Source organism: Lemur catta, chromosome 14 (assembly GCF_020740605.2).
Source record: "Lemur catta isolate mLemCat1 chromosome 14, mLemCat1.pri, whole genome shotgun sequence".
Lineage (NCBI taxonomy): Eukaryota > Metazoa > Chordata > Mammalia > Primates > Lemuridae > Lemur > Lemur catta.
The window spans coordinates 25,953,912-25,966,317 of record NC_059141.1 but is presented as its reverse complement, the minus strand read 5'-3'; the positions used below and the strand labels follow the sequence as shown (position 1 = coordinate 25,966,317).

The following is a 12,406-nucleotide window of genomic DNA, read 5'->3' as shown; positions in this document are numbered from 1 at the left end:
TCAGATTAGGATGCAGCAGGAAAGACCAGAGGGATAACTTTCTAAGAGAGAGTCTTCTCAGAAAGACTCCCATGGGCACCATGCCCAGGAGATTAAACCACGAGCCCTTTGAAGGCAATTCTAGCTTTGCAGCCCTGGGGGCCTGTGATTTCTGGGTGCAGCTTTTAGGGCTGCACCCCGTCCCGTTCACCTCTCCAGTTACTGAATTCCATCTTCTCCCAACTACAGGGGAGGGGGGCAATGGAGCAATGCAGTTAGGGTGCAGGCCATTGAACAGCCTGAGTTTGAGTCCTGGTTTCTCCTCCACTTCCTAGCGGTTTCTCTGGGCCTCAGTTTCCTCACCTGTGGAATGGAGCTATAACAGTACTTACATTACATAAACTGGTGGAGGGTTGAGATTTAAAGGGTTGACACACTAAACTCTCACAAACAGTGGCTATTATCTATAAGCCAGTCCTGTGTGTTTTGGTTCATGTTGTTCCCAAAGCACTTTTTCTCCGCCTCTCAAATCCTTCCCACTCTAGGTAAGTGCATGGACTTGGGAACCCGCTGGCCTAGGCTTGAATTGTGGTTCCTGTCACCTTGGGCAAATTACCTCACCCTTAGTTTCCTCACCTGCAAGTGGGGAAAGTGATACTACTTGCCTTATAGGGTCATTGTAAAGATATAAGGCTTGAAGGAGTTAATGTCTGTAAAGCATTTATATAACTCTGCCTGGCATGCAATAGGTGCTTTACCAGAGCATGTTAAAAACTTTTCTAGGCTCTGTCAAGTTATAACACACAGCGCAGTGTTGTTGTTAGCTGTGTACTTGTGGGTCTTATAGGCTCTCTGCTTGCATGAAGGGCAGGAAACACACCAGTCCATCCTTGATGCTAGCCCACTGCCTGGCTCATGTTTTGTGGTCATTAAAGTGGCTAGATTGAAATCAACCAGCAGACAGTGACATGAGCAGGAGAAAGTGGTCCAGATAAGCCGATAGTCAGGCTGCTGATTGGGAGCAGGAGAGGGACAAGCTGCCACTAGAATTCACCTCTTTCTAGAATGTGAGAAGTATGCTTCCTTGTTGGAGGCCCAGGAAGCAATGACTTGAGGCATGTGAACGACTGTCACAGAGAAGGGACAAAACAGCCCTGTGTAAGACAAAGAGCAGCCTCTGGTGTTTTATTTTTGAGACAAGGTGTTGCCCAGGCCTGTCTCCAGCTTCTGGTCACTAGCGATCCTCCAGCCTCAGCCTCCCAAGTAGGTGGGGTCACAACAGGAGCGCCACTGGGCCGGGCCAAGAGCAGCCTTTGGAATAATTTGGCATCAGGGTCGGTTTCCTCATCTTTAAAATAGGAGCAAAATGATAAGCGTTCTACTGAAATGCGGTCACAATAGAAAAAACTATTTACTGAACACTTCCAGGTAGATAGCTACCAGGTAAGTATCTTAAGATGTCCATTTTACAGATGGCGCTGAGAGGTTTCGCGACCTGCCCAAAGATACAAAACACATAAATTGCAAGAGCGAAGATTCAAACACAGGCGTGTGAATCAGACTGCGTGCGGACGGCAGTGAGCTGGCAGAGCTCAGGGCGGTTCCAGTGATAAAGGGACTTTATCACGCCAGTGGCTTAGGAACGAGAGCAACAGGAGGGGAGCGCCGCGGCTCCGGAGCAGCCCAGCCCTGCCCCACACGTGCCCGGGCCGCCCGGGGGCCCCGCTGCCCTTCGCGTGCTTACGTGCGCTCCGTGACCGCCGCGGCGCACGCGGGACCGGCGGCAGAGGACGCATGCGCCCTGGCGTCCTGAAGCCCGTCCCCTCCCCTCGGCTGCCGCTGCGCCGAGATGGGACGCATGCGCATACCTGGCGGGAGGAGGGCGGTTCCGAGCGAGTGGAAAGATTTGAGCGAGAATGTGCGCGGGAGCCGGGTCGTGGGGCGCGAGTGCGCAGGCGCGAGCGGGCTGTGACGCTGGAATCTCGGCGATCCCCAGTCGGCGCCGCATCTCTTGCCTGCCGCCATGGCCGCCTACAAGCTCGTGCTGATCCGGCACGGCGAGAGCGCCTGGAACCTGGAGAACCGCTTCAGCGGCTGGTACGACGCCGACCTGAGCCCGGCCGGCCACGAGGAGGCGAAGCGCGGAGGGCAGGCGCTGCGAGGTGCGGAGGGGCTCGGGGCGCGCTGCGGACGGGGGCTGCACAAAGCCCGGTGGCTGGCCTCGGAGGCCGCCTGGCTTGCATCCGCGCCCTCCTGGAGAGGGACGACCCTTCGGGCAGCGTCTCTCCAGCAGTTTAGTTTGCAGTTGGGGAAATGGGCGCAGAGTGGGCAGTCGACTTGCTCAAGGTCACCCAGTGGCATGTGAGGGGTCGCGCCGAGAAGACGACCCAAGGCGGTCGCCCCGCAGCCCTTTCCGCTCTCCACCACACCACCTTGCAGAATTCTCACTTTTTAGTCCGAGCATTTCATAACCCTAGGACTGGTTACCCCGGTGGAGCCATCTGTGGCGGCCAGGCCTTTTTAGGGTTTCCCCAGAGTCAGAGGCGGTTGGTAAGGCCTGGGGCTCCTGGAGGGGATGCGCGGTGGTGTAAGGCAGCTGTAACCAGGCCTTCTCAAGAGGCACCTGCGGATCCTGCGAAACGGCCGGCCACAGGCTCGTTACCGCCAGTGAGGGGAGTGAGGCTGCTTTTGGGGGTGCCTAACAGGATTTAAGACACCAAGAAATACGCGTGCTTGTGTAGGGCTTTGCTGTTCAGCAGCATTCCACAAATACTGTGTCCAAAACTCATCCACAGGTGTAACTGAGTGAATGAATGAATGAGTGGTTTGATTTGTTCATCTCTGCAACCCCATAGACAAGTTTTATCCCCTCCTTCCCATCCCTTCCAGGTCCCCTTTTATAGCTGGGAAAAGTGAGGATTTGGAAAGATGAGTTGTTCAAGGTCATATCTTATTCCTAGTCCAGTGTCCTTGCCCCAATTCTGGGTGGAGAAAGGTAGGTGTGAGGAACTGGTAGGCTGTTGGCCAAGGACGCTGGGCAAAGGTGAAAGTGGCAGTGAGATGCTGCTTGCCCCCCGCCCCAGACTGCCCTTTGTGATTTTGGAATGCTAATAAGGAAGCATTCCTTGCTGCCAGCAACTTAGAATCCCTGGACCGAAGACGTGTTCCGCGGATGACTGGGGCAGGTTCTGCCCTGTTCCCTTCTAACCTCTGGAGGAAGAAGCAGAGAGTCATTGATGCCTGGTTGATGAGGTGCAGGTATTTAGTCCCAGGTTGCTCTCCCTAGCTTCTTGCCTTCCCTGAACTTCCTTTTCAGATGAAGCAAAGCTTGGGAAAGTCTGGGAAATGTAATCGTTCTTGGGGCGGGGAAGGGGCATGTGAATGCTTTGAGATGCTCTGGTGTGACCTCACCTTTTAGGAGAGGCTGAGAAATGGAAAGTGCTGGTAAAGGAGGCCATTTTCTGTAGCTCTTTGGCAGGAAGAACTGTATGAGTCTGGTGGTTTGCTGATGACTAGCCCAGGACAAAGTGAATTGCCCTCTGTCCTCTATTTAAGACTGATCAAATGGTTAAACTTGTATTTTTCTGTAAAATAACAGACCCTGTTTATTTTAAAATAAACGTTGGTAGCATTAAATACAAAAAAGCCAGGTTTAAAATTTTAGTATCTATTGTGGGTATCACAGATGCTTATATTAAAGAATGAAAGACTAGAAGCAAATTCTGAATGACAAAGATCATTATGAATAAGCTAACAATATAAAAGATCTAAAAATATATATGTATAAAATTCATCAGTGCTTTAAGTGGGGTTTGTATAGTCTTGAATCTAATTTCAGGAGAGGGCTAGTGAGAACTGAACAAAACACCTCACACCGCTGAGAAAGGGAGGGATTGCCTGGGGGAGGATAGAGTCCTCCATTCTGCTCACCCCCACCCCCGGGAGTGCCCTAGGCCATACTTTTGTTTAATGGGCAAGTTAAAGGAAGAGGCTTTATGCTTCTGCCCCTTCAGTGTTCTCTGTTGAGAGTCCTAAGGGGAACTGCTTCCTCCTGGAGGACCTCCTTGTGTATCCAAAGTGAGCCCCTCCATTGCAAGGGGAAATAATTGTAGTGAAACAGCCTGTAGCTTTTCAGCATGGACCTGAGGCTTACACTATGAGTATTCACTCCCCAGTGACTCAGCCTTTTGCTGGGGAGCCATTCCTTCCCTAACGGTTAGGGAGGTGACTAGGGAGGTGATGGTAACTGAGTCTACCAGGACTTGTCCTGAGGCTCAGTGATGAGACCTGTCTTCTCTTGTGGGTGTGGTGGGTTTCCCTGGTGATTAATCCTTCCTTCCCCCATTGGTATAGTTCTTACCGGCCTCATTCTCAGTTGAATGACTAACAGGACTATTCACTTCACATTTTATTAATTACGGTTGTTAACCTCACTATGAAGCAATATCCAGGAAAGTTTGTGCTGAATTTCAGAGAGGGCTGTGTAGCTTCATGGAGGAAAACAGGAGTGTTTTCCTGGTCTACTATATGAGGAAAGGGCCATCTACCCATTAAGATGAGAGGGAGAATAATCTATGACATATGAAATAAGACTGATTCCTTGTAACCTGTTGGTTGGGCCAACATAACTCTGGCCACAATAACTACTGTATGTGGAAGAGAGATAAATTTGTAAATGAATCAGATAGTGCACAGCATTTGCTTTCTTCAGTGAGTGGCTTCTCAAAGTTGGTTTAACACTTAAGTAGGTATATTCCTCTGAGGGTGCTTGGGAGTAGGCTGGCACTTGCACTACAGTAAAGAGAAACAAACTGTGGGTTAAGAGCTTGTGATGTGATTTCCACACTCTGTGGGGAAAATACAATTTCATGCAACAAACTGAAGTTTTATCAGCATTGTTAGGAGCTCTTCCTGTGTCCTGATTGTTAGACTTCAAAATCCCATTTTCCCTAGACCAGAGGTCTAGTAAATATCAGAAGTGACAATTCTAACTAAAATAAACACCAGGATCTTTAGGAGTTAGGAAAATGGGGATAGCTAGAGATGGTGGTTAACAGTTGGATTTTGGGCTGGGCATGGTGGCTCACACATGTAATCCTAGCACTTTGGGAGGTCAAGGAGGAAGGATTGCTTGAGGCCAGGAGTTTGAGGTTGTAGTGAGCTATGATGATGCCACTGCATGCTAGCCCAGGAGACAGAGCAAGACCCTGTCTCCAAAAAAAAAAAAGGATTCTGGAGCCACACAGCATGGTTTTAATTCTCTTTGTCTTCATAATAGCTGTGACCTTGGCTAATATGCTTAACTCTTCTAGTCCCTGGTAAAATGTGTGGTAAGGATTGTAACCTCATAGGATTGCTACAAAGACTAAAACATAACAAAGTACTTAGTCCAGTGCCTAATAGATAGTAAGCCCCTTTATACATGTTAGCTATTATTTAGAAAGAGATTTCAAGTTAATATTTGGCCAAATATTTCATTGTACAGGGGTGCCTGTACAGGAGATATGTATGTAAGAGAATTCTGGCTCAGAATGGACCTGATTAGCTTATCACTTTGAACTTCTAATTTCCAGATGCTGGCTATGAGTTTGACATCTGCTTCACCTCAGTGCAGAAGAGAGCAATCCGGACCCTCTGGACAGTGCTGGATGCCATTGACCAGATGTGGCTGCCTGTGGTGAGGACCTGGCGCCTCAATGAGCGGCACTATGGGGGTCTGACTGGCCTCAATAAGGCAGAAACTGCAGCCAAGCATGGTGAGGCCCAGGTCAAGATCTGGAGGCGCTCCTACGATGTCCCCCCGCCGCCGATGGAGCCCGACCACCCCTTCTACAGCAACATCAGTAAGGTATGGACAAACAGGTTTGGTCTCTCTGCCAGGGTTAGAATTTGGGCCTCATTCTTTTTCTTTAGCCTTTAGGAATGTCTGCCTAGTCTCACTGAATTTATAATTTATGATAAAATAGTTAATCATAATCTCCCTCTTCTCTAAGGAATAACCTTCACTTATTAAAAGAGTTGCTAGTTTATGTTGTTTATCTAAGAATACTTTATTTATTTATTTATAGCCTTTTTTTTTTTTTTTTTTTAAGAGATGGGGTCATGCTGTGTTGCTTAGGCTGGATTTGAACTCCTGAGCTCAAGCAATCCTCCCTTCTTAGCCTTCCGGGTAGCTAGGTCTATAGGCATGAGCCATCATACCCAGCTCTAAGAAAAATTTCTATCTTTTTTTTAATATATCTATTGCTATATTTTATAAAACCCATCCATAGCCTTAGGGCCTTCCTCCTAAACCAATTGCAAGTTAAAGTGAATTGGGAAGAGCCTTGTTGTATAACTTTTTTCCTTTCTTCTTTTTTTTTTTGCTTTGTTTTAGGCCACAGGAATTTTTTTTCTTTTGAGTTATTTTGGACCCTGGTGAGAGACCTTCACCCATCACTTAACCCCTCAGGAAGTGAGGAATGGGCAGAATTGATACATTGCAAAGTCATTTAAGAGATGCAATTGCTAAGTGGTAAACTTGGATTTTTCTTTTCTTTTTTTGTTTTTAAGGATCGTAGGTATGCAGATCTCACTGAAGACCAGCTACCCTCCTGTGAGAGTCTGAAGGACACTATTGCCAGAGCTCTGCCCTTTTGGAATGAAGAAATAGTTCCCCAGATTAAGGAGGGGAAACGGGTACTGATTGCAGCCCATGGCAACAGCCTTCGGGGCATTGTCAAGCATCTGGAGGGTATGTACCTTTTTTAGAGGGGACCTCAAGGAGGGATAAAGCAGGACTGCCACTAATCAGGGACTTATTTAGTATAAAGGAGACCTTCAAAAAAGGGCTGGACATACTGATAGCCCTAGAGACAGTCTAGGTTGACTCCTAGTGGAAAAACACCCTCTAGCCCTGTTTCTCAAAATGTGGTCTGCAGAGCAGCGACAGCTGGACCCCCTGGGAGCTTGATGATCCATACAGGATCCCAGGTCCCACTCCAGACCTGATTCAGATACACATTCAAGTTTGAGATGCCTAAATTAAGATTGCCAGTTGAAACTTCTGATACAAATCTTCTTTAGTTACAACCTGGCACAATTTAACATAGGAATCTCAATTTGCATCTTAAATTGTTTCACCCTAGGGCCTAAATGCCCAGGTGTGCTGATTTTTGGCAGGCTGGATAGACTATATTTTTGAGATATATATCCCATTTTGGTAGGGATATCTACAGTATACACCTTTCTTAGTTTGTTGGTGGTCCATCTCAAAATCTTGTATATCTTTTCTTGCTTTTCAGTTTAATGGCTGAGAAATAAGTATTAGGGACCATTCCTTGGGTTCAGAACTACCATTAGATCGGAAAGGATGTCTTATTTTAATTCCTATCAAAGTACTCTGTCACCCAGAGGACAAAGAGGAAACCTGGAGGGGTGATGTGGATTCATATCTTGCGTGGCTGATCATGGTGGGTGTTTTCAGGTCTCTCTGAAGAGGCTATCATGGAGCTGAACCTGCCGACTGGTATTCCCATGGTCTATGAATTGGACAAGAACTTGAAGCCCATCAAGCCCATGCAGTTCCTGGGGGATGAAGAGACCGTTCGTAAAGCCATGGAAGCTGTGGCTGCCCAGGGCAAGGCCAAGAAGTGAAGGCCAGCAGACAGAATACTGCCCAAGGAACACCCTCCCCACCTTCCCATTCCTCTGCACCTCTCCCCTGCACATGTCACACTGACCACATCTGGAGGCATCCTAAGTTGTAGCTGCAGATGGGGACCAGTGGCTCCCATTTTCTTCTTAGTCATTTTTTCTCCTGCACCCACTCCCTTCATACAATCTAGTCAGAATAGCACCTCTGGGGTCTGGGTTCTCAGTCTAAGCCAAGGGAAGACTCCTCTTATCCAAGAGTTGAGAGGTGGTAACTTGGGGTTTGCCAGTGCTTTGTTTACTAGGGACCTGCTTGAGTAGGGGCTAGGGAAGAACCATGCGGAGGCATGACCAAATGAGGAGGAGTAAGAGAGCCTCCTTGCTTCCAGGAGCCGGTCCTTTACTCTTCCATAGTGAGGCCACTGCCTAGGGGGCTCTAGTCATTCCAGTGGAAGATGAGTATAACCTGCATGGTGATCTACAAAAACAGCAGTTTCCTCTCTGACCCCAGAGAAGCTGGCTCCAGAAGGTTGGGATCAATCCTGTATTAAGTTTGTGTTACATTTACTTTTACAAAAAAAGAATATATAAATAATACAAAACAAAAACCCTCCTGGGGTTTTCTAGTGGCGGTTGAAATAGTCCCACATATGGTCATTAGAAAATAAGCCATTCCTCACACCAATATGGGATAAGCTCCTTGACTTCTAAGGGGTAGGAGTGCATCCTGCTGTGTTTTCGAATCCTTCCCCGGCCTTGTTTTGTGGCAGTGAAATGCTTCTTGATCATGTCCAAGTGTGTCTTTCACTGTCTGGTTTCTGAGTCATGTTCTAGTTGCTTGGCCCTGCTGTGTGGGCCCAGTATTCATTTTAAGCGTAACTGTACTAATCTTTTTTCCAGATCAGTATAATAAAGGAGTGATGTGCAATATTTTCATGTGTGATGTGTAAGACCTTTTGTCTGAGGAAATCTTAGCTTTCACCTTGAAATGTCATTCATTACCCAAGTCCTTGTACGACAGGATCAGGAGTTTTAAGGCAACCAGTCACAACTTTACACAGTCTGGGGCAGGTTTTCCACCTAAGCCTGAAGGGCTGAGGTCTGGGGTGGGATGTTGCCCCTCTGAGCAGCTCCTGCTCAGTGGTCCTGGTTACTGAACGTCCCTCAATGGCAAAGTAAAATTCTGAATCTCCGTTATACCCCTTTTAGAGTAAGTAAAGGCTTTGCTGGATTTTTTTTAACCCTTTTCTATTAGTAATCTATAAACTTGATTCATATCTTTCTTTCTGGCCCCTAAAGTTTGAACTCTGCCAGTCATCTAATAACATCCTTGGTTGAATGTGGTGGCATGGGCCTGTAATCCTAGCACTTTGGGAGGCCGAGGTAGATGATTGCTTGAGCCCAGGAGTTCGAGGCTGCACTGAGCTATGATCACACCACTGCACTCCAGCCTGGGCAACAGAGAGAAACCCTATCTCCAAAAAAAAAATCCTCAAAAATTATACATAACTTTAAAAAATGACTTAGTGCAATGGGAAGAACATGATCACATTCTATATACAATTGGGAAGGGGCACTGTTCACATTTGCTGCCTTTCCCCAAGGCCTTTGAAAAGATCATTAGAACATGAGAAAGTCCGTGAGGCACGAGAAAACATTTCCTTTCCCTTCTCCTAGTAGGAGCAGGTAATACCCTCCATCTACTGAGCTGTGCAACTCCTCTGTGCCAGCCACTGCCGGGTAAGAACCCGTGAAAGGGCTGATAACTCGTTTACAGAAGAGGAAATATGCAGACGTGCTCAGTACTGGAGCCCAGATGAAGGATTTCAGTTAAACTAAATCAAGGTCCTTATTCTAAAATTTAGCTTTAAGCATCCTGCTTTTCAAGTTGAGGTTTTCATTTGATCTATGTAATAACCTTAGGAAGACCTTTACTAATTTGAGTCTCCCAAGAGCCTGGTGGAGTGTTACCTTCCTAACCTGTATGGTATCCTAGACCAGAGTTGGTAATTTTGTTTGACCAAGGGCTCTTCACCGAGTCAGACTGGATTGGCTGGCTCATGGGGCACCAACCCTAGCTGTGGGTGTAAGGGAGATACTATAAGTAGCAAAAGTTCCACCTTCCTCGTCAGAGATGAGTGCCAGAGAGCAAGGCCTGCTACAGGAGTGATGTGTCTTTGCAGAAAGGCCCTTTGCTGTCTTGAAGCATCTGCTGCCCCTGTTGTGTGACTTGGCTCCTTCAAGCCCTCATCTGGGAAAGGGGCTCAGGATTTGCCTTCTGTTGCCCTCTACTGCCACCCAGAGTCGAGTCCCATGGAGACTTAAATTTATTGTGCCAGCTACTCAACACATTTTTTACTTTTCGTATTACTTGAAGGTAGGTAGGTTCATCCCAATTTTTAGGATGAGGAAATAGGCTTGAGTGAGGGGGTAGGTTAAGTAATTTGTCCAAGATCTCACAGGGATTAGATGGTGGAGCATGTTTCAAACTCAGGTCCTTCTGACTGTGAGCCCACATACTCCGGTGGCCAGCTCAGTGACAGCTTGGGTAGAGCTACTCAGTCTTGCCCTCCAGCTCCAAAGAATGGGCATCTGATTGTGACCACCAGGCCAGGCTCCACTGCTGGGGAATGAGGACTTTGCTCCCCACCCAAGACAGTGAGTGGGTACAGTCAGAGGAGAGAGGTATACCGGTTCAAATGACAAATTCTCCACATGCAGAGGGCCAGGGAAGCAAGTGCCATTCTGCAGCTGAACAGTAAGAAGCATGACTCTAAAGGTGAGGTCAGCTCTCTGGAGGAAATCGTCCTCCACATACTCCATAGGGCCATCTGCTGGGAACTGGCTTCTGCCAAGATGAAAACGCTTCCCTGTAGGGCAGCAAAAAACGCTGGCTGAGAAGGTAATCCATTTCAGCCGAGAACTCTAACGTGTTCCGCCAGTGCCAGCGAAATGATGAATGGAGATGCTGCTGTAAATAGTGGATGAGGGAATCTGGAGTCCAGAACAGAGAGCCTGTCCATTTATCCAGCCCTGGGGAAGACAGGGGACCCCAGGGAGATTAAAATTCCTGGTCCTTAGAAACACAGATTGTGCAGTGAAGCCAGGGGAGTCTCTACCACAGGTCACACGGCAGAACCCGCAACCCATCCCGCTCTCTCATGTTTGGTTCTCTTGCTCTTATCTTTTTCAAAGCCCTACCTGGTCCCTACTGTTTCTCAGTTCCCCGATACTATGAAGGCTGCGCTATTAGAACATCAGTGGTTGTCGAAAAAAGATTCCTTAGTGGGAATTAATGTAAATGTGTGTTCTGGTTTATCAATCAGTCTTTTGTGAATTTAGGGAAAGTGAATCAATTCTCCAAACTCTGATTGCCTCTACGCAGACATTTTCATCAAGTTGTGGCAATCTGAGATGGTTCCTCTAAAGTTTGGGAAGCCTGGACAGTAAATACTCAAGGAATAGACTTATGAGGGGAAAGGAGGTGTCCCACCGACTCTGGTTCAAATCCAGCCCACAAATCCCACCCACCTGCCTTGGGACATTCACTCACCGGCACCTGCCTTTTTACCAGGCTGCCCTTTTGGCCTCGTGCTTCACCCTCCAGGGTCACCCTCTGGTGAACTCAAGTTCCTGAGTGAACAAAACAGGTCCGTAACTGGTGACGGCCCCTAGGCAAAACCCTCACAAATGCTCTCCCCAGTCAGTACCCTATGGCTGGTGATTCTGTTATTTCTGGAGCCTGCTGTGAACCCCAAATTTTTTAAACCACCAGCTACTGACCCATTGTACTGTTCATCCTTCTGTGATTCTAGTCCCCACTTGGGTGGCTACAGGGCATCAGGTATTGCCACTCGGTCTTTGTCCAGCTATCCCCAGGGTTCAGCAGCCTTTTTGTTCTTATTCCTCTTTCTCCTTCTCAAGGGTGACTTTAGCAGCTGACCTTTCGCCTCTTAATCCTTCATCCTCGCTTGTCTGGTCCAGAGTAAGTTCTTGAGGCATGACGTTTTTCCCAAGGATACTTCCTTTGTTTAGTATTATCTGTCACTAAGCAAGTTTGGGCCATCTGCTTCGCTATTTACCTCCTTGTCAGGGAATCTGCACCCACTTTTTCCCTGGGAACAGTTCCACTGAGTACACTGAAATTCTGACACTACAACTCCCCCACCACCACCACCAATGATTGGATGGGCTTCTAATTCAAGGGCAGGATTCATAAGCTTGTTGGTGGTATAACTTTGGTGGCCTGGCTCTAAAAAATGAGTTGGGATTAGATTTCTTTCCCAAGAAATTAATTGGGAAAATGAGAGGTTGTGGCCTGTTCTCTGTGGGGAACTGACTGAAAAAGGCCAAAGCGACTCTTTTCTGGCCATATATAAACTGAGGCAAAAACTAGAGATGAGGCTTTGGGGCCCAAGAAAGGGAGAGGACAGTCTCAGTTCCTGACTCTTCTAGTTCTCATGAGGCCAGACCACACCTGTTTCCTATCCTGGGATCAATATGACTCTACATCCTGACAGCAGTTGAGCTCACAGCAGTCTCCATTCCTTGTACCTTAAGAGTCCTGACTAGACCTGCTGCCTATGGCAGGAAAGTAACAGAAAGCTGGGATCATCCATTACCCCTGGGAAACCCACAACTACTAGACCTCCCAGACAGTGCTTCCCCCCCCACAGCAGCACATCAGAATCACCTGTGCAGCTTAAAAACACAAACACCTGCTCTCGGCTCACACCATCAGATTCAAGGGCTAGGGCACCTGCTTTATTTATTTTTTTAAGCTTTATTGGTAATT

General features: G+C 47.5%; 1 protein-coding gene and 1 long non-coding RNA gene across 2 annotated transcripts; one reads left to right on the top strand and one right to left on the bottom strand.

Moving 5' to 3' along the window:
* Nucleotides 1-1,138: 1,138 nt before the first annotated feature.
* LOC123650179 lies at nucleotides 1,139-1,791 on the bottom strand. The gene is made up of 3 exons (XR_006739284.1): nucleotides 1,724-1,791; nucleotides 1,420-1,474; nucleotides 1,139-1,327 (listed from the first exon to the last, which is right to left on the bottom strand). It is a non-coding gene; the product is annotated as an uncharacterized LOC123650179 (long non-coding RNA).
* Nucleotides 1,791-8,541, top strand: PGAM1 (phosphoglycerate mutase 1). Its single transcript, XM_045568732.1, has 4 exons — nucleotides 1,791-2,141; nucleotides 5,553-5,827; nucleotides 6,532-6,712; nucleotides 7,445-8,541. Exons 1-4 carry the CDS (start codon nucleotides 2,003-2,005, stop codon nucleotides 7,612-7,614), a joined length of 765 nt encoding a protein of 254 aa, XP_045424688.1. The 5' UTR covers nucleotides 1,791-2,002; the 3' UTR covers nucleotides 7,615-8,541.
* Nucleotides 8,542-12,406: the final 3,865 nt, after the last annotated feature.

Coding starts and splice junctions, on each gene's coding strand:
- PGAM1 (XM_045568732.1), top strand. CDS start 2,003: ATGGCCGCCTACAAGCTCGTGCTGATCCGGCACGGCGAGAGCGCCTGG. Junction 2,142..5,552: donor CGGAGGGCAGGCGCTGCGAG/GTGCGGAGGGGC, acceptor TCTAATTTCCAG/ATGCTGGCTATGAGTTTGAC. Junction 5,828..6,531: donor TCTACAGCAACATCAGTAAG/GTATGGACAAAC, acceptor TTTGTTTTTAAG/GATCGTAGGTATGCAGATCT.